The 20,612-nt window shown below is 37.1% G+C and overlaps 2 protein-coding genes across 2 annotated transcripts; both read right to left on the reverse strand.

Moving 5' to 3' along the window:
* Positions 1-414: 414 nt before the first annotated feature.
* LOC141396750 (salivary endonuclease-like) lies at positions 415-1,729 on the reverse strand. The gene is made up of 2 exons (XM_073972388.1): positions 1,590-1,729; positions 415-1,521 (listed from the first exon to the last, which is right to left on the reverse strand). The coding sequence occupies exons 1-2, from the start codon at positions 1,648-1,650 to the stop codon at positions 440-442; spliced, it is 1,143 nt and encodes a 380-aa protein (XP_073828489.1). The 5' UTR covers positions 1,651-1,729; the 3' UTR covers positions 415-439.
* A 15,186-nt stretch (positions 1,730-16,915) lies between these two features.
* On the reverse strand, positions 16,916-18,188 carry LOC141398568 (salivary endonuclease-like). The gene is made up of 2 exons (XM_073975950.1): positions 18,083-18,188; positions 16,916-18,013 (listed from the first exon to the last, which is right to left on the reverse strand). Exons 1-2 carry the CDS (start codon positions 18,141-18,143, stop codon positions 16,932-16,934), a joined length of 1,143 nt encoding a protein of 380 aa, XP_073832051.1. The 5' UTR covers positions 18,144-18,188; the 3' UTR covers positions 16,916-16,931.
* Between the last annotated feature and the right edge of the window lie 2,424 nt (positions 18,189-20,612).

Here is a 20,612-nt window from a genome sequence, read left to right on the forward strand (position 1 = left end):
TAATCGTAGTCGACTATTGACTGTGCGAAAACCGTATAACCGATTATTCTTAATCGACTTTCGAAAGTCAGAGTAGTCGTAGTCAACCATTAGTCGTAGTCTATTATTATTCGTAGTCGACTATTAATCGTGGACGACTTTTAGTCGTAGTTGACTATTGGGTGTGCTAAAACCGCGTAATGGACGGTACTTCTTTATACATATGTACATCACAGATTGCATCAACGAAAATGGTCGATTATATTCGATTATGATCGGTTTTCCGCGGTTAACGAATAATCGAAACTCGACTTTTAGTACACTCTCAAATAATCGACTAACCGAAAATCGAGTTTTAAGTTTTTCACGAAAACCGTATAATTGAAAAACCGATTATTGCATTTCACTGCGTATCCCTATTCCATATAATACAGATTTCACTGATTTCAAAAATAAAATTTTATTTTCCCATATTCATAAAAGTAAAGTCAGCTCGCGCCCTTAGATATTCAACTAGGTTTGGACATAAGTTAACGTGTTGTCCAACTTTCTCGACAAAATGTTCGTAATCGCAGCAATATGAATGACATGCTTCTGGATCGTTATCAAAAGTTATACCTTCGGGACATGATGTATGGCGACAAATGTTAGTATCCGTTACAGCTGGCTTCCCCGAATGATCATTCAAAGTGACAAAAACATAGCATAGATGTTGCAATTTCACTACTTTGTATAACCACAGCGGCATCGGATTCTTTTGTTGTGGCATTAGATATATGGGAACCAAATGCTGAGTTTGGCTATGTTGTAGATATAGTACATCATGTGTACCGGTCAATATTGTAGACTCGCTTTTTCTATGTATCCAATTTTCTATACGTTTCCAGTTACGTAAGTTACAGCCACGTGACATCGGCACCACATTCATGTACAAAAATGTAGCATCCATTTGATCGTACGTCAGAAAATCTTGCGAATTAGCCATGTGGCCACGTTGTACGGCAAAATCTCTGTCTGATTTAACATAGGTTTGCTGATCGCCCAGCAGTCTTTTGAATGTTGCGAATATGGCGTCGGCATCAAATGAACTGGAACGAGCCCTATTCGGATTGCCTGTTAGTTTAAATTGGGGTCGTTGATAATTTTTTGTTGGCAAATCAAAGTAATATGATTTGTGAATACTATAAACGACGGTTTCACTCGATGTACTATAACAAATGGTGTACAGATCGATACTAAGGCCAGTCGAGAATCGGTACACCACATCGTACAGTTGTCCTGAAATACCAAGTTGATGACATGACTTAAATTTAGGTTCTACCGAAAGTTTTAAGCGGTCGTTACACACTGCATCGCCGGGCATTGGATCTAGTGTACCATGTCTACAAGTCAAATCTACTGGATTGGTACGTTCATTGCAATATAGGGTCAACGTTTCACCATCTTTTATAGTATCGCTGTGCAAAAGGTCATTATCCAGTAGAAATATCCATTTGCGATCCATGTTGGCGTCTGTTAGTTTACAATTTTCGGCCAACACCTCTGGAAAAATGTGAAGGGAAAAATAATTGACGAAATTTGATTTGAATGCCCATTTTGTGAATATTTACCATTAGCTATTATTAGCCAAATGCTCAAAAGAAAAAATTGAGAACATATTTTATTTTTCATTTCTTCTTTCGATTATTAAGAAAAATTTTGTATTTTCACTTGGGTTTGCTTGATTATTGCAAACAAAACTGAGAACTGAAGATCTTTTATATGATCGGCTGTCAGATATGAGGCATTGCGCGGTGAAAAAAACAACAGTTATTTATATGTAGACAGCGGAATCCTATGCAAATGCATATATTTGGTTAGGATGGTCGTAGAAAAAATCTGATTAGACAGAAACTAGTTTTGTCACAAAATAAAACGAATTAGAACAAGAAATTTTTGCATATTTATTTTGACATATTTTTAAATATTTGCATAAAATGAGCATATGCAAAACCATATGCAATTATATATACAAGGATTTGTGGTCTAAAAATCTCATAGAAATGAATGAAATGTGGTATTAAGTCCTCCTTAGGGGTATGAAACTTTACACCTGAAATTTGTCCGCATGGGTCCACGTCTTCATATAGCCCCCATAGAACGGTACCTCCCGATTTCCGATATTTTGAAGGTTGTGGCATCAATATCCCACCGAAATGACTGAAATTTGGTATTTAGTCTTCGTTGTGGTTATAAAACTTTCCACCTGAAATTTCTCGGTATTGGTTCACTTCTTCATATAGCCCCCATAGAACGGTACCTCCGAATTTCTGGTATTTTGAAGGTTGTGGACTCAACATCGCACTTATATGGCTGACATTTTGTATAAAGTCTTCGTTGAGAGTATACAACTTTCCACCTGAAATTTGTCGATATATGTCCACGTCTTCATACAGCCCCCATAGGACGGTACCTCCGCATTTCTGGAATTTTGAAGGTTGTGGCCTTAATATCCCTCCGAAATGAGTGAAATTTGGTAATAAGTCTTCCTTGGAGGTATAAAACTTTCCACCTGAAATTTGTCGGTATAGGTCCACGTCTTTATTTAGCCCCCATAGAACGGCACCGCCCGATTTTCGGTATTTTGAAGGTTTTAGCCTCATTATTCCACCGAAGTGGCTGAAATTTGGTATTTAGTCTTTTTCCGGGCTACAAAATTTTCCCTGGGGGTACCCCCATGGAACGGTATATCCCAATTTTCGGTATATTAAAGGTTATAGCCTCATTATAACACGGAAATGGCTGCAATATGGTACTTAGTCTTACTTGGGGGTATACAACTTTCCACCTGAAATTTGTTGGTATAGGTCCATGTCTTCATATAGCCCCCATAGAACTGTACCTCCCGATTTTCTACATATAGCTCGTTCTCCACCAAAATAGCTGATATTTGGTATTAAGTTTTTGATAGAGGTATGAAACATTCCAGCCGTAATATGCCGGTATAGGTCGACGTCCTCAAATACCCCCATAGGACCGTACCTTCCGATTTACGGTATTTTGAAAGTTGTGGCCGCAATATACCACCGATATGACTGAAATTTAGTATTTAAATTGCCAGAAGAGAATTATCAGTACAAGCCCTTTTCTTCAAATAACCCCATAGAAGCGTACTTTCCGATTTTCGGTATTTTAAGGTTGCGTCATCAATATCCCATCGAAACGGATGAAATTTAATATTTAATCTCCGCTGGTGGTATAAAACTTCCCATCTGAAAATTTCCGGTATTGTTCCAAGTTTTTATGTACCCCCCATAGAAAGATTTCTCCCAATTTTCGGTATTTTGAAAGTTTTAGCCACAATATTCAATGGGAATAGCTGAAATTTGGTATTTAGTCTTCGCTGGAGTTACGAAACTTTCCTCCAGAAATTTATCGGTACAGGTTAACGTTTTATGCAGCCTCCATAGAACGGCGCTCTAGAATATCCAGGTTTAGGTCTAGTCAGTTTTGCCCAATTTTATGTATTTCGCCCAATTCGGAAAATTGTAAATATTGGTCCATGTTTTGGAAAGAACAAAAATGTCGCCTCATATTAACTATTTTGAAGGGAGTATTATCAGTTGAGATATATGTACTACTCCTGCAATAAAAGGAAGAGTTTAATACTTTCATAAACGAAATAAAACTAATTGTTCCTATTCACTTCAATACAGTTCGTGGTGGAGGAGGAACTTAGCGCCTTTCTTACTTGTTAATATATTATATTGATCTGCCAAAACCATAGTTATCTCTCCCCATGGCTGCAAGACATTTCATTTCATTCCAACTTTGCGGTTCCGTTTGTAGAATATTCGATAAATTATGTACCAATCTCTGCACCAGGCTCATCATTTGGGAAATCTAGTATACATTTGAATTCTATTATTTTTAAACAATTTATTCTGTAATAGTTACCATGTTTTGGTGGTCTCATTTATACTTATTTACTTATTTAAATGACTTTTATTCTAAAAAGAACATATTGTTACATAAGTCAAACATAGAATATATTTCCAAACGCACCGATCGTCTACTATGCTTCTCCTATTTTGGATGCCATGTTTTGTGACATCTTATTCAACTTGAGCTTTCCATTGGCGTTTTGTCGTCAAATGTCCCGTATTCATATGTCGGTGGCTTTATTCATCCTCTTGACATGGCCCAACCAACGCAATAGTTGCAGCTCGATGGTTTATAGACCGGGTCTCTTTTATACTAATTTTTAATTCCACAAAATGAAACAGGTTTCCAAACACAAAATACATTTTGTCTTTTTGTTTTATAATAATTTACATACCCAGCAAAATTTGAGGGAAGGGGTGCCATGCGATGACGTGATTTCATGTCATCTTTTAAATTGGTTCAAATGAAGTCGCGAAATATCCGATCTTTTCATTATCATTTGAACCAATGCAAAGGAAGTCGTGAAAGATCCGATCTTTTCATCAGCTTTTGAACCAATGCAAAATAAGTCGTGAAAGATCCGATCTTTTCTTCAGCATTTGAACCCATTCCATCGATCCAATAGAGATGAATTTTGTGGTTTTATTTAAAAAACTTTTTCTATATATAAGATTAATTGTTTACAATAGGCTTTATGTTGTCGGAGACTCGAAATCACAACCAACATTGTTAAAACTCTCGTCGTAATGATAATGTTATTGCAAAGGGTTGCTGAAAATGACATGCCAAAGCATTTGTGGAAATGACATGCCAAAGCATTGGTGAAAATGACATGTCAAAGCATTGGTGGAAATGACATACTTTCCAAAAATGAAAAGCATCTTTTGGGGTCCACGCTCATATAAAATTCATCGATGAAGATGCAAAAAAAAAGATGGTATGCCAGCTCACTTGCACCCATGATTGAATGGTATCTTTGGTATTGAACATTTTGCTGGGTAGTAGTTTATTTAAAATATGTAAATTTTGCCACTGTCTATAGATATAGTGATATATCACTTTCTTCTGACTTTTATTTTCATTATAACAATTACTTTTGCAAGTAAACAATTATTCGGTTACATGATTATTTAATCATTTATTGTACGGGTACTTATCAATTTATTTAAACTAATGACTAAGATCGGATCTCTCACGCCTTCAATTGCACTCATGAAATTTCAATGAAAAGGATCGGATCTTTCACGACTCCAGTCGAACACATGATTTTTTTTTATTTTTTTTTTATTTCCTTTATTATTCCGCTTGGGAACATGGGGCTTCTACAAGAGTTTTATATAGAGGTTTATTGTGGCACAATGATTTTAAGTCATGGAATGATTTATTTTGTTTTTCAAGGTCCTTCAAGTTCAAGTGGGTTCCATTCTAGGGCTATCCTTGGGATGCTGTGTTGAGGCTTGCGCAGAGTGTGGCCTATCCAACTCCATTTCTTTCTTAATAATTGCCGCAATATAGGCTCTTCATTCGTCAAGGACCATAGCTCTGTATTTCTGATTGTGTTGGGCCAAAATATGCGGCATATTATTCGTAGGCATTTGTTGATGAATGATTGTAATAATTGAGCCGTTTGTTTCGTCGTCATCCAGGTTTCACTGCCATACAATAGGGTAGATTTCACACATGCATTAAATATTCTTAATTTAGTTGTCAGTGATAGTTGGGTTGACCGCCAGGTACTATATAGCCTTCCAAATGCTGAACGGGCTTTATTCAGTCTGTTTAATACATCCTTCCCAATATCGCCATCATTTGATATGATGGATCCAACGTAACAGAAAGATTGCACATATGTTATTTCCTGGCCTTTTATTTTTATTTTGTTCAATGAAGTGTTGTTTATGCACATCGCATTTGTTTTTTGTATATTTATTTCTAGGCCCATTGACTCTGCTATATCCACCAAGTCATTTATTTTTGTTTGCATGTCGCTGAATTTGTGTGATATTAGGCAGATATCGTCCGCGAAGTCAAGGTCCTCTAAATGATCATGTAGCTTCCATACTATTCCTCTTTTCTTCTGGCATACTTTTGTCATGATTTCGTCCAAAACAACAGCAAAAAGGAGGGGTAATAGAGGACATCCTTGTTTCACTCCAGCGTTTGTTGTAAACGTTTCGCTTTGCATCCCATTGTGTATAACATGTTGCGTGGATCCGTCGTACATTCGTTTGATTATATTTATTATTTTTAGTGGTACACCTCTAATGCGCAGGCACTCCCATATGGCGTTTCGTTTAATAGAATCAAATGCCTTTTGGAAGTCGATAAACACCAGGTATAATGGAGCTCGCCATTCAATTGACTGGTCAATTATGATTCGTAGTGTGTTGATCTGGTCGACGCAGCTGCGATGTGGTCGAAACCCTGTCTGTTCTTCTCTTAAAGTTTCCTCCACACATTCCAACCTTTTATTTATTAAAATTGCAATAGTTTTGTAGATAGTATTAAGGAGAGTTATCCCTCTCCAATTGTCACAAATGGTTGGATCGTTTTTTTTTTGGTAGTTTAATTACCGCGCCTTTTGTCCACGAATTTGGTATCTCTTCATTACACCAGGCGTGATGAATATATGGGTAGAGAATTTCCGCAGAGACTGCAGTATTTGCTTGAAGAATCTCAGGAGGTATACCGTCTTCTCCTGGTGCCTTGTTACGTTTTAGCTTCAGTATTGCCGAGGCGATTTCGTCAACAGTGGGAGGGTTTTCTGATGTTGGGCAACTGCATCTGGGAATAATATTTGAAAGCACAGTCGGATTTGGAATATTGGTGTGTTCATTGATATTACTTATTGTTTCGAAATGGTCCTTCCATCTGCGGGTTTGGTCTTCAGTGTTTGTAAGTAGCTGGCCATTTAAGTCTTTAATGACGGTGTTCCGCTTCGGATTTTTGTTGGAAATGCGGTTTATAGGATTATGCAGTTCTCTTACGTTGTGCCTTGCTGCGGCTACTTGTGCGTCTTTTGCCATATTCTCGAAGTATTTTCGTTTGTCTGCTCTAGCTGATTTCTTCACTGCTTTCGCCGTGTCCTCGTATCTCTCCTTGAGATTTGAATTTTCAAGTTTTTGCAGCTTTAAGGTATTTCTTTCCTGTATGAGGTTCCAGGTGTTGTCTGAAATCCATCGCTTCCTATCTGTTTTCTGTTTGTATCCGATTGCTTGGACAGCTATATTCTTAATTTGGGAACTTGTTCTTTCCCAAGGTGTTTCTGTCGTTGGAATGCATTCCCGTAGTAGTTCGCCAACTTTTTCTTTTTTTGACTGCTCTCGCAGTTTAATGACATCCAGATGTTTTGCCTGGCGGCTGTTACTTTTCCTTTTGATACTTTTTAGTTTTATTTGTATCTCGGCGATTACTAGCTCGTGATCGCTGTATATATCTGCACCTTTCTTCGTGCGCACGTCTAGCAGTGAGCTCCTCCACTTTCGGCGAATGCAGATGTGGTCTATTTGATTTCGGGAATGGCCATTGGGATGTGACCATGTGTATTTGTGTATTGCCTTGTGTGGAAATATTGATCCTCCAATAACTAAGTCAAACGTTTGGCAGATTTCTATCAGTCTCTCTCCATTTTTATTCTTTCTTCCAAGTGCATTCCTACCCATTATATGTGACAATCCATTGTTTTCGCTTCCAATCGTCGCATTAAAGTCTCCAGTAAGCAGAAGGATATCACGAGATGGTATATTTTTAAGAGCAGCAGTAAGTTGGCTGTAGAATTCGTCTTTTATTTAATCCTCCGAATCCTCAGTTGGAGCGTAACATTGCACAATCGTGATATGTTTCCTAATATTTGTCTGAAAACGTGCTGTTATTATTCGGTCGGAAATCGGCAACCATGATTTCAAAGTTTTCCTCAAAGATTTGGCTATTATAAATCCGACACCACTTTCCCTGTGCTTTTCCTTTCCGCTGAATATAATAGTGTTTCCATTACTGGATGTTTCTTCTCCTGTGCGACACCATCGCATTTCACTTATTGCCAGAATGCCCAGTTTATATTTAGCAAATTGTGATTCTAGTTGTGCCACTCTTGATGTTTCACTAAGAGTCCTTACGTTCCATTGTCCAATCCTAATCCTTTTCCGAGTTCCAATATTCGTCAACGTTGAAGGGGGTTCATTTTCTCTTACTCTTTTCGAAGTTTCAGTAATCATTTGATCTTCAGATATGTAGGCGATTACCCTACAGTATCCTAGAATGGTCCTGGGGCTGCCAGATCATAGACTCCATCCCGCCTAACACATGATAATTCCATGAAAATTATCGGATTTTTCACGACTCCATTCGAACTCATGATAATACGATGTAAAAGATCGGATCTTTCACGACTTCATTTGAACTCGTGCAAAAGAATCACTGAAATCATGATTTCACGTGGTACCACTTCCATTTACATTTGCTGGGTAATAATAACAAATGAATGAATGTGTTTCAGCTCAAATATTGTTTCCATAAGAATCTCTTGACGGTTTAAACACTAGAAGAAACCCAAAAATCTTTCAATACGGAAATTGTGTATAGTTCAATGACTAAAAGTTGAGATGAATGCAACAGTAATTATAATTCTTATAGTTTTATCAAAATTATTATGAATTGCTCATATATGTACATATATGGTCTCATTAAATTAAATAGTTTTCTACGTCGTTGTGTGATGATGATGCGGTCGAACTATCAAATGATAAGCACTGTATTTCCAGATGTGCATTAGCATGTGTCGAATATTAGGAGAACATTTTAAAGATGTTCATAAATTAGAACACTTTGGATATTCTTAAAAACGTTGAGTACTTTGTCATTTCGTAAATAATTCTGTTTCGGTGTATTTTAGATTAAAGCTTAGACGATGTTCTCATGTTAATCTATTGCGATAAACCGGTTGTATATTATGTTTTATGTCCTTCAGCATGACATCTATAATAATAAGGGGTTATTCTATAGACATAATAGCTATTAAGGTATTTTATAAAAATCAGCAGATCTCTTGAGGTCTTCCATGAGGCCAATTATTTTCATATATTTGGCCAGATAACGTATGATTACTCTAATATATAGAAAGGTGCCAGTTATTTTTTAATTGTTTGTCGTGTAGTCACAAACATGCACTTGAAATGGCATTGTAATGAAATTTAGCAAAATTCTATTGAAAGTAGATTACATTGTTTTGCGATGATCCCAATATCTATAGCCACCAATTTAACGAATAGGTTTATGTGTATTAACTATATTCTTATACTAAAACTTATGTAAACACTCTGGCCAGGTTGTTTGCAACAAAATATTGCAACTATAAAATAGGAATTCCCGGTATTTACATTGATCCAAATTACAATAATGTATGCGGTATTGCACGTGAGATATAGTAAAATATGTATTAGGACAGGGACGTACGCAGGTAGGGGAGCATGGCTGTACACCCCCACTTAAACTAACATTTTTAACATTCTTCTTCAAAAAATGCCATTTTTGTTCTAGCGCACATGTCTAGCATATATTACATGTTTCTACACACTTTTCATTCATATTTTCCATAAATCATCATGGTAGAACAAACCAGGTAAAGTAGGTACTACAACAAATACAACTCAACCACAAATCCATTGAAAAAGGAGAAGCTGTTTCAAATTTTTGTTTTTGAAATCAAAGAAGCACATGTTTATTAGGGCTTTATTTTGTCAAATTAAACAAAATATCGCACATATTTACAAATGTTCTGCCAGGCCTATAAGCGGTGTTTTAGTGTGCGGCACGTCGTTAGGACTTGGAGGAGGTTACATGTCATTTATATGAAGAAGTCTTTATGGGAAATAGTTTTTTTTTCTGATGAATATATTTTTTCTTCAAAAAATATATATCCCTAATGTACATCGAACGTCGTGTGGAATTTGACACTAACATTACAGCCCAGTGCAGTCAGCTGGGTACCTTTCTTTTCTTCTACCTTTTCTTGTTCTACCATGATAAATCATGAACATTTTGATATTTTCAATACATTTTTTATTTGTTTATATTTTCAAAATGTAGGAGAGGAGACATGTCAAAACAATGTTTGTGTATACTCGTACAGACTTTCAGTTATTGGTTTCGTTTATGTTTCTAATTTTTACGCGATTTTGAAGTAATGGACAAGGAATGTGTATGGACAAGAAATGGAACCAACATATTCGTAGTTATGGGTCGAACAACGAATAGAGAACGAACGACGAACCATGGAAACGGCACATTACTTAGGTTACTTTCTTATGTGGCCCACTACTGAACATTTGTCATATAAGCCAAACAATAAGTAGATTTCCAATTCTCTCTATTTGTTGTTATGCTTTCCCAATTTTTATATTATGATTTTTAATCGCGTCTCCCACTTGTTAACTCTATTAAATTTTTGTTTTTCCCGTTCTGCTTGTACCACCCCGTATTTATACGCCCTTTTACTGGACTCACCATCGTTCATTCTCATGAACTGCCCTAGCCCTATATCAATGTCGTTGTGTAGTCGGAACAACCTGTGGTTCCTACGACGTTGATATTCACTGTCAACTCAGATTGGCCTGTAGATTTTTCTAAGAATTTTTCTCTCAAACATACCAAGCGCTGCCTTATCTGCTCGCTTTTGAGGCACACATTAGCACGGGTAGTGTCAGTGCTTTGTAAATTGTTATTTTTGCTTGACAAGGTGTGGCTTTGTTATACCCTACACCAAACCAAATGTTGTATGTCCGACACGCCTGAACAATTTCGGAAACAAAATCATTCAGATTTAGTTCCTATTTCTATACGATTATTCGTACGAGATTTCGTTCAGATTTCGTTTCGAAGTCGGAACGAAATGTCGAAAATAAATGTCCCTTCGTGTATACCAATGTTTTTTTTTCGATTTCGGTACAAATTCGGATCGAAATGTGGAAACAAATTTCTCTTCGCCCAACAACCACTACAATCACCATACGGTATACATTCACTTTGCGTATGTATCTAACAACCCAGCAAACCAATCGTGCCGGCATCGTAACGAAATCGGTAAGAACTTCGGACGCTACGTCCGATGTCGGATCAGAAATCGTAACGATATCTTAGCAATAATTGTATAAAGTGGTTAACATAATTTCGGAACGAAATGTCGGAATCCTTGGGAAATTCAGAAGGGAATTTTTTTATTCCGAATCTTTGTACAGATTTCTGAACGATTTCGGAAATAATGTCGTATGGAAATCGCATGAGCCTACTGAACTCGTGCGTCATCCGCAATTTCATATACAATTTTTAAATATTTTAAATGTTCAGTTCTGCTCAAAACATTTGCAACTCAGATGCCTATTACTCATTTAATTTATTTTTAGGGTCATTTTGCGTTCTGAAATATATGTATTTTTGTAATTTTGTCTTTATTGAACCTATTTTCAAGATATAAAAATTATTACTCAATTCTTACCAGTTATGTTACAAAACGGAGGAACACATATTTAACCTGCTCAAAACATTTGCAACCCTGTGGTACGAATATCTATTAATTCCACCACTAATTTTACCACTTTTTTGTATTGATTGGCATTAGAGATTTTTAATCAGAAGAAGGGGGCAAAGATCTGTAATGAAATTTGAAATTTGATCGCGAATTATTTAAAAATCCCTCCAGCGTTTTTTTCTTGTTTTTGGATTTTTCTCATCAATGAACATAGCTGTTTCAGAATCCGCAAAAACTTCGCAGGTGTTAGCGGTTTTCATTTAAATTTAGTTAAGGCGCACCGTGCCTGACATTGTTTTATAAGGAGGTGCAGTGCATTGTCCCAATTTGAACTTCTATATTTCAATAATTGTTAAACCTAAGAAAAAGTCATAAAGGTCAATCTTGTAGACAATAGGACTTGCGGTTTCCAAACAAAACCGTGAAAACCTAAAATAACCCTAAAAAATTTGTCGCAATTTGAACTTCTTTATCTCAAAAATAGTAAAACCTAAGAAAATACCATTAAGGTCAATCTTGTAGTGTATTTTCCCTGCTACAACATTGTTTTATTGCCATTTCGAAAGGACTTGCGGTTTCCAAGCAAAATCAAACAGCCTAAAAATTTGAACTTTGACCACGATTTTTGATTTTTCTCATCAATGAGCATTGTAGTTTCAGAATCCGCAAGAACTTCCAAGGTGTAAGTACCTTTGATTTAAAGTTAGTAAAGGCGCACCGTGAAGTGTTTTGAGCAGAACCAAATGTGAGTAAGATCTTTGTTTTCTATATTTTTGTAAATTAAGTGAAATTATTCCTAATTATTTATTAAATCTTTTAAAAGGACCCAATAAACAATCAACCAACAAAAATATTTGAATTTCAAATGCATAAATTACCTCAGAACCAAATGTTTTGAGCAGTACTGTAAATGCAACGTACACAAAGTTTACATTGTTCTACTATATATAACTACAAAATGATAACAACAGTGAAAATCACTAGAATCAATAAAAAACATAATGAAAATAATTTTCCTTCGATATTCGTACTGCAATATTTGCGAAATCGTTCAGAAATCTGTACAAAAATTCGGAAGGTTCATCCTACTTCCATACGACATTATTTCCGAAATCGTTCAGAAATCTGTACAAAGATTCAGAAGAAAAAACTTCCCTTTCGAATTTCCCAAGGATTTTCTTCCGATTTAGTTTCGAAATCCATCAGATTTCATTCCGACATTTCGTTTCGAATTATACAACTTTCGTTAGGATTTCGGTTGCAACATCGGGCGCAGCGTCCGACTTTCGTATCGTGTGATTGGTATGCTGGGAAGATGTATTGTGTCTTTGTATGTAACATGCAGAAGGAAACGAAATAGACCCATAGTTCCTTCTGTCCATGCATTTTTGTTTTGTGACGACGTGTTTTCTCACTTTGAAGCTGGGATAGGTTCAGCGGGGGCCAGGGTCGTCACAAGAATTTATTTGATTATTGGACGTAAGGGAGAGAATTTCACACATTTCATTTTTTTCTTTAACAAAACGTTATAATTATCTTTATTTACTTAAAACACTATCACCACACTACAATTAACACTTAGTCTGCACTGAAATAATGACACAAAACGGCTTGTCGATGATGCTGGAACAATGTAAATACAGCAGCGGGTTGGTGACGTAGAAGTTGGGGCTTATCACAATTTAAAACGGCAGTAACAGCCCGAGGACGACGAGTTATGATGGTGGCAGCTTCAGCGAAGCAGCCCGATGGCCACGAGTTCTGTTGGCAGCGGCTCCATACAAATGCTACCCAATGAATTTAACGACGAATGGTGATGGTGGCAGCATTGACACAGTAGCGGCCCGATGAAGATAACGACGACTGGTGATGGGGGCAGCTTTGACACAACAACTGCCTGATGATGACGCGCTGTGATGGCGGCAGTTTTGACACAACAACTGCCCGATGCTTACAACAATGAAACGTGGTGACACTGTTAAGATGCGGTTAGTCGGCGTCAACGCAGCCCGAAGAATAGAGTATATTGCTACAGCTCTCACTTTGCCCTGCGGTCCGTCGGCGTCAACGCAGCCCGAAGAATAGAGTGTATGGCTACAGCTCTCACTTGGCCCTGCGGTCATTCGGCGTCAATGCAGCCCGAAGGATAGAGTGTATTGCTACAACTCTCACTTGGCCCTGCGGTCAGTCGGCGTCAACGCAGCCCGAATAATAGAATGTATTGCTACAGCTCTCACTTGGCCCTGCGGTCAGTCGGCGGCAATGCAGCCCGAAGAATAGAGTGTATTGCTACAACTCTCACTTGGCCCTGCGGTCAGTCGGCGTCAACGCAGCCCGAATAATAGAGTGTATTGCTACAGCTCTCACTTGGCCCTGCGCCCGGTCCAGTCACCACAACGAGTTACGGCTTATTGTTCAGCTTAGTAAGGCTCCGACCAACCGAAGTTGCGCACCTTTTCTTCTTCCCAATCAACCTCACTCATCAGCCATCAACAGACGACTGCCCAGAATGTGTGCAAAGCACCTCCTTTTATAGCAAAGCGGCCGCTCACTCCACCCATTCACTGCTTCCACACAAGCAATGTTTACGTCCACTTGCGCTGTCAGTTGTGCCATGAACTGTCGATTTAGTACTGCCATTCTCCGCTTGGGGTCCTTCTAATGCATTTATGTGTTGATGTTTGCCATACCCGGTAAATGGACTGTTTGACCGTTAATACTTAAACAAGTTTCATATAAATAAATTTCAATTAATTAAATTAATAATGTAAAGCAAATATTAAAATGTTGCCAAAAACGAATATCATGACTTTTGGTCGTTACAGTTTGCAACCTACAGGTCGCATTTTGTATCCGATTCGGCTAAAAATTGGGGAAGATAATTTTTTGCCAAAGGAAGAACGCTTTTGCTTTTATTTAAAATCGGTTCAGATTTGGAAGATGTGTATTTTGTTTGCAGGCATGTCAAGTTCGATAATGGGCTATATCGGTCCACGTTTTAGTATAGCCCCTATATAACGGAACCGCTCGATTTTAGGTATTTTGGTGTTTTTAGCCACATTTTCAGACTGAGTTAATTATAAGTTTGCATTTAGGGTTGCTACAGATGTAATTCGAATCATTTTATTTGTAATTCCAATTATTCCATTTAAAATTCGAATTATTCCATTTGTAATTCGAATTATTCTACCCTATCAAGTAAGAGAGGGTTATAGTTTGGGTTTTGTGTAGGGAAATCCCGCACCGGGAATTCCCGGCAATTCGCGGTTTTTTGGTTACGGGATTTTCCCCGGAATGAAAATCATATTTCCCGGGAAATATGTTTGTACATTTATCACAACTAATATGGAATGAATGAATACATTATGCCCGTCACTTTTATACCATAGAATCAGAATTCGATTAGATTTTACAGAATCAATAAATTAGGAAATAAATTTAATCTGCAAGAATGTTTTCAGGGAAAAAGTTATAAAAGCCGCACCAAAAACATGGACTATAACGACGGATTTTTATTCTGTTCCATTTAAGTGCGAAAGAATTTTTTCTATTTTAAAGTCCCATTTTTATACCCTCAGCCGTTGGGCTAAAGAGGGTCCGGTTGGCACGATAACTCTCGAACGAAGCCACCGATCAGGTAAAAAATTTGGCATTAGAGATTTTTTTCAAACTTAGTTTAAGTTCGAAGATGGACCATATCGGTGGTCCACTACTTCCGGTACCTTTCCCACAAAAGTGCGCTAAAATGGTGCGCACGACAACTCTCGAAGGGAATAACCGAATCGGTCATAATTTTGCATATGGTAATAGTATTAGTTCCAGGCATAGAACGGGTTCCACTAAAAATTCGGAAAAAGTGAAGTTTAAGAGCTCCTCCCGGATCGATTTGAATTTTTTCAGCAGTTTGTCTTTATGGCCTTAAAAGCTCCAAGAAACCTTGATGGCAACAACTAAAATGGAAAATTGGTAAGATTTATCCCACTTTGCTCATCGTATTATTTCATCTAGTCATGTATCAGGTTGGAATATGGACTATATCGGTCCAGCCCTTCGGGTACCTCCAACACAAAATTTAGGACGTGGACCTATACCGACAAATTTCAGGTCAAAAGCGTTGTACCCCCAACTAAGACTGAATACAAAATGTCAGTCATTTTGGTGGGTTATTGAAGACACAAGTTTTAAAATACCGAAAATCGGGAGGTACTGTTCTATGGGGGCTATATGAAGACGTGGACCTATCCAGACAAATTTCAGGTTGAAAGTTTCATACCGCCAACGAAGACTTAATACAAAATTTCAGACATTTCAGTGTTATATTGAGACCACAGCCTTCAAAATACAGGAAATCGGGAGGTACTGTTCTGCCATCAAATATCAGTTGTAAAATTTCATACTCCCAACAAAGACTTAATACCAAATTTCAGCCATTTCGGTGCGATATTCAGGCAACAAATACTTGCATATGGTTTTGCGTATGCTCATTTTATGCAAATATGTAAAAATATGTAAAAATATGTCAAAATATGCTAAATATGCAAAAATTTCCGGGCCTAATTCCTTTTATTTTGTGGTAAAACGAGTTTCTGTCTAATCAGATTTTCTCTACGACCATCCAAACCGTATATGCATTTGCATAGGATTCCGCTGTCTACTTATCATATACTCTTACCTTATTTAAAATTTCGAGGCGATCGGACTATTGTTGCGACCTAGAGTGCCGATACAAAATGGATAGAAATTATGTTTTTGGTCCATTTCATCCTCTAAATATTGCAGTATCATCACCAATAACGATAGGTGTCTATTCTGGTCTGTAAAATTTTGTGACGATCGGTCCATAATTGCGGGCTGGGGTTTGATTACAATTTATAATCGACAGACGGACGGACTGACACACATCTCAAAATCGCTTTATCTCGTCGAGATATTGGTACGCCACATAACAATGTCATGACTGCAATTTCCCAACGTGTAGAGAATTTTTACAGCTATAAGATTTTCTCAGGTCCCATATCGATAAGACTTGCCGTATTCAAGCAAAATCGCGAAACCCTAACAAAAAAAAAAACCTAAAAATATAACCTGAGCTTCTTTATCTCAAAAATGGTTCAAACTGGAAACAAATCATAAAGGCGAATCCTCTAGAGAATTTTCACAGGTACATCATTTTCTTTAGCTTAATTTCGTTAGCAAAGTCCTGAAACCCAAAAATAGACCAAAAAATGTGAACTTTGGCCGCGATTTATTTGAAAATCCCTCCGGCGATTTATTTTTCGATTTTTGATTTCTCTCACATATGCCATGCAATCAGATTTAAAATTGCTGAAAGGTTTCCATAACAAAGGTTCTATTAAAATATCGCATGCGACGACAATTTTTATTTTTGAAAGCTGCTTGAGCATCATCGGTTGCGCGATTTTAGCACTTTATGTAAAATTTATTAATTACGGGCACCTTATTTCTTCCATATAATACAGATTTCACTGATTTCAAAAATAATATTTTATTTTCCCATCATCATGACAGTAAAGAACATTTGCGCCCTAAGATATTCACCTAGGTTTGGACATAAGTTAACGTGTTGTCCAACTTTCTCGACAAAATGAAAGTAATCGCAGCAATACGAATGACATGCTTCTGGATCGTTATCAAAAGTTATACCTTCGGGACATGATGTATGGCGACAAATGTTAGTATCCGTTACAGCTGGCTTCCCCGAATGATCATTCAAAGTGACAAAGACATAGCATAGATGTTGCAATTTCACTACTTTGTATAACCACAGCGGCATCGGATTCTTTTGTTGTGGCATTAGATATATGGGAACCAAATGCTGAGTTTGGCTATGTTGTAGATATAGTACATCATGTGTACCGGTCAAGATTGTAGACTCGCTTTTTCTATGTATCCAATTTTCTATACGTTTCCAGTTACGTAAGTTACAGCCACGTGACATCGGCACCACATTCATGTACAAAAATGTAGCATCCATTTGATCGTACGTCAGAAAATCTTGCGAATTGGCCATGTGGCCACGTTGTACGGCAAAATCTCTGTCTGATTTAACATATGTTTGCTGATCGCCCAGCAGTCTTTTGAATGTTGCGAATATGGCGTCGGCATCAAATGAACTGGAACGAGCCCTATTCGGATTGCCTGTTAGTTTAAATTGGGGTCGTTGATAATTTTTTGTTGGCAAATCAAAGTAATATGATTTGTGAATGCTATAAACGACGGTTTCACTCGATGTACTATAACAAATGGTGTACAGATCGATACTAAGGCCAGTCGAGAATCGGTACACCACATCGTACAGTTGTCCTGAAATGCCAAGTTGATGACATGACTTAAATTTAGGTTCTACCGAAAGTTTTAAGCGGTCGTTACACACTGCATCGCCGGGCATTGGATCTAGTGTACCATGTCTACAAGTCAAGTCTACTGGATTGGTACGTTCATTGCAATATAGTGTCAATGTTTCACCATCTTTTATAGTATCGCTGTGCAAAAGGTCATTATCCTGTAGAAATATCCATTTGCGATCCATGTTGGCGTCTGTTAGTTTACAATTTTCTGCCAACACCTCTGGAAAAAATGTGAAGGGAAAAATAATTGACGAAATTTGATTTGAATGTCCATTTTGTGAATATTTACCATTAGCTATTATTAGCCAAATGCTCAAACGAAATAGTTGAGAACATATTTTATTTTTCATTTCTTCTTTCGATTATTAAGAAAATGTTGTATTTACACTTAGTTTGCTTGATTATTGCAAACAAAACTGAGAACTGAAGATCTTTTATATGATCGTCTATCAGATATGAGGCATTGCGCGGTGAAAAAACAACAGTTATTTATATCTAGACAGCGGAATCCTATGCAAATGCATGTATGGTTAGGACGGTCGTAGAGAAAATCTGATTAGGCAGAAACTCGTTTTATCACAAAATAAAACGAATTAGAACAAGAAATTTTTGCATATCGTGCATATTTTGACATATTTTTATATATATGTGCATAAAATGAGCATATGCAAAACCATATGCAAAAATATATACAAGGATTTGTGGTCGAAAAATCCCACCGAAATGACTGAAATGTGGTATTAAGGCTTCGTTAGGGGTATGCAACTTTACACCTGAAATTTGCCCTCATGGGTCCACGTCTTCATATAGCCCCCATAGAACGGTACCTATCGATTTCCGATATTTTGAATGTGGTGGCCTCAACATCACACATATATGGCTGACATTTGGTATAAAGTCTTCGTTGGGAGTATAAAACTTTCCACCTGAAACTTGTCAGTATAGGTTCACGTCTTCATATAGCCCCCATAGAACGGTACCTCCCGATTTTCTGTATTTTGAAACTTGTAGCTTCAATATTCCACCAAAATGACTGAAAGTTGGTATTTAGTCTTCGTTGGGGGTATACAACTTTCCACCTGAAATTTCTCGGTATAGGTTCACGTCTTCATATAGCCCCCATAGAACGGTACCCCCGGATTTCTGGTATTTTGAAGGTTTTGGCCTCAATATCCCTCTGAAATTTGGTAGTAGGTCTTCCTTGGAGGCATAAAACTTTCCACCTGAAATTTGTCGGTATATGTAGGTCCACGTCTTCATATAGCCCCCATAGAACGGTACCTCCGGATTTCTGATATTTAGAAGGTTGTGGCCTCAACATCACACTCAAATGGCTGACATTTTGTATAAAGTCTTCCTTGAGGGTATAAAACATCCCACCTGAAATTAGTCGGTATAGGTCCACGTCTTCATATAGCCCCCATAGAACGGTACCTGCGGATTTCTGGTATTTAAAAGGTTGTGGCCTCAATATACCTCCAAAATTGGTGAAATTTGGTAATAAGTTTTCCTTGGGGGTATAAAACTTTCCACATGAAATTTGTCGGTATAGGTCCACATCTTCATATAGCCTCCATAGTATGGTACCTCCCGATTTTCTCTAATTTATTGACTTGTCTGAAAAGAATTTTAACAGAAAAATTGTACATACAAACATTTTTGTACCAATTATTGAAATATTTGTTGCATAAGAAAATATGTAAATGCATAAATTTTGCATATGCAAATATTTATGCATTTTGCATATGTCATATGTTTCGATTGCAATTTAATCAGAAGCCAAAAATATGCCCGGTCCCAAAATTTGACATGAATCGGATCAAAATAGGGGTTGCATAAAATTCCGCTGTCCATTTATATGTATGTATGCTAACAATCGTGTGCGGGTTAAATATGGCAGTATACTTCAAAATATTTAACATCGGGGATGCCACCGTGGTGTAATGGTAAACACACCTGAATTGGGTTCGATTCTGATATCAGACGACATCACGTTTTGAACCTTGGCAAAAACATTCCTCAGTTTAATGTTGGCGATATATCCTGAGTATTTCAGCCATGGAATAGCTCTTCACAAGTGTTATCTAAAGACACGCCGCACAGTGTTGCCGCTTCCAAACAAATGTGGACAAAAATAGAAGACGTTGACCTAGGCTGATGAACCGATTGTTGTAAAAATCGGTGTACCTGCTCAGGGCCTAAGAAAATAACACATATTAAATTTGAAGGCTATTCGATCAAAATTGAACGAGTTGTAGCAAAATCGGGAAAAATATATATGGGGGCTATATAAAATCTGAACCGATATATCTCACATGGTTGCAGAGATGGGCAGAATGTTTTTACACACTTTGATTTGGAAGAGATGTTCAATTAACGGAAAACAGGAGCCAAGGTGGCAATAGGTGGCAATCAAAAGATCTGCTCTACTAAATATTAAGAATTTTGATTTTTGTTATCAAATTTAAGTTTTGATTTCTTGATAACGGTACATTGCCCATGTGCAGTTAATGTCAACTTTTTGTACTAAAACGTTATGTTTATAGCCCACTCATCAAATCCCCATCCAAACTTTTAGTATTATCAAAAATTTTTCAGAAAATGTTATTTTAATTGTCGTCTAATTTTCCTATGATTCTCGCCTTAGATTACCTGGGAAATATTTTTCATGTTTAAAGAGCTATAACTTCATTATGGATACACATATCGACAAAATTCTTTCAGATTCCTTGTATCGGATGTGTTTACTGTAAGAAAAAAACATAAAAATATGCAAAAGTTAACATCACATTTTTTTGATTTTTGTCCACACGGCAACA

The sequence above is a fragment of the Musca autumnalis genome, unplaced genomic scaffold, assembly GCF_047663935.1.
Source record: "Musca autumnalis isolate F117 unplaced genomic scaffold, ASM4766393v1 scaffold_3, whole genome shotgun sequence".
Classification (NCBI taxonomy): Eukaryota; Metazoa; Arthropoda; class Insecta; order Diptera; family Muscidae; genus Musca; species Musca autumnalis.

What these genes read in the sequence shown, in the direction of transcription:
- LOC141398568 (XM_073975950.1), bottom strand. Translation starts at nt 18,143, where the DNA reads ATGAAAAATAAAATATGTTCTCAACTATTTCGTTTGAGCATTTGGCTA. An exon ending in TTGGCTAATAATAGCTAATG is followed by an intron (nt 18,014 to 18,082) that starts GTAAATATTCAC and finishes CATTTTTTCCAG; the next exon opens with AGGTGTTGGCAGAAAATTGT.
- LOC141396750 (XM_073972388.1), bottom strand. Translation starts at nt 1,650, where the DNA reads ATGAAAAATAAAATATGTTCTCAATTTTTTCTTTTGAGCATTTGGCTA. An exon ending in TTGGCTAATAATAGCTAATG is followed by an intron (nt 1,522 to 1,589) that starts GTAAATATTCAC and finishes ACATTTTTCCAG; the next exon opens with AGGTGTTGGCCGAAAATTGT.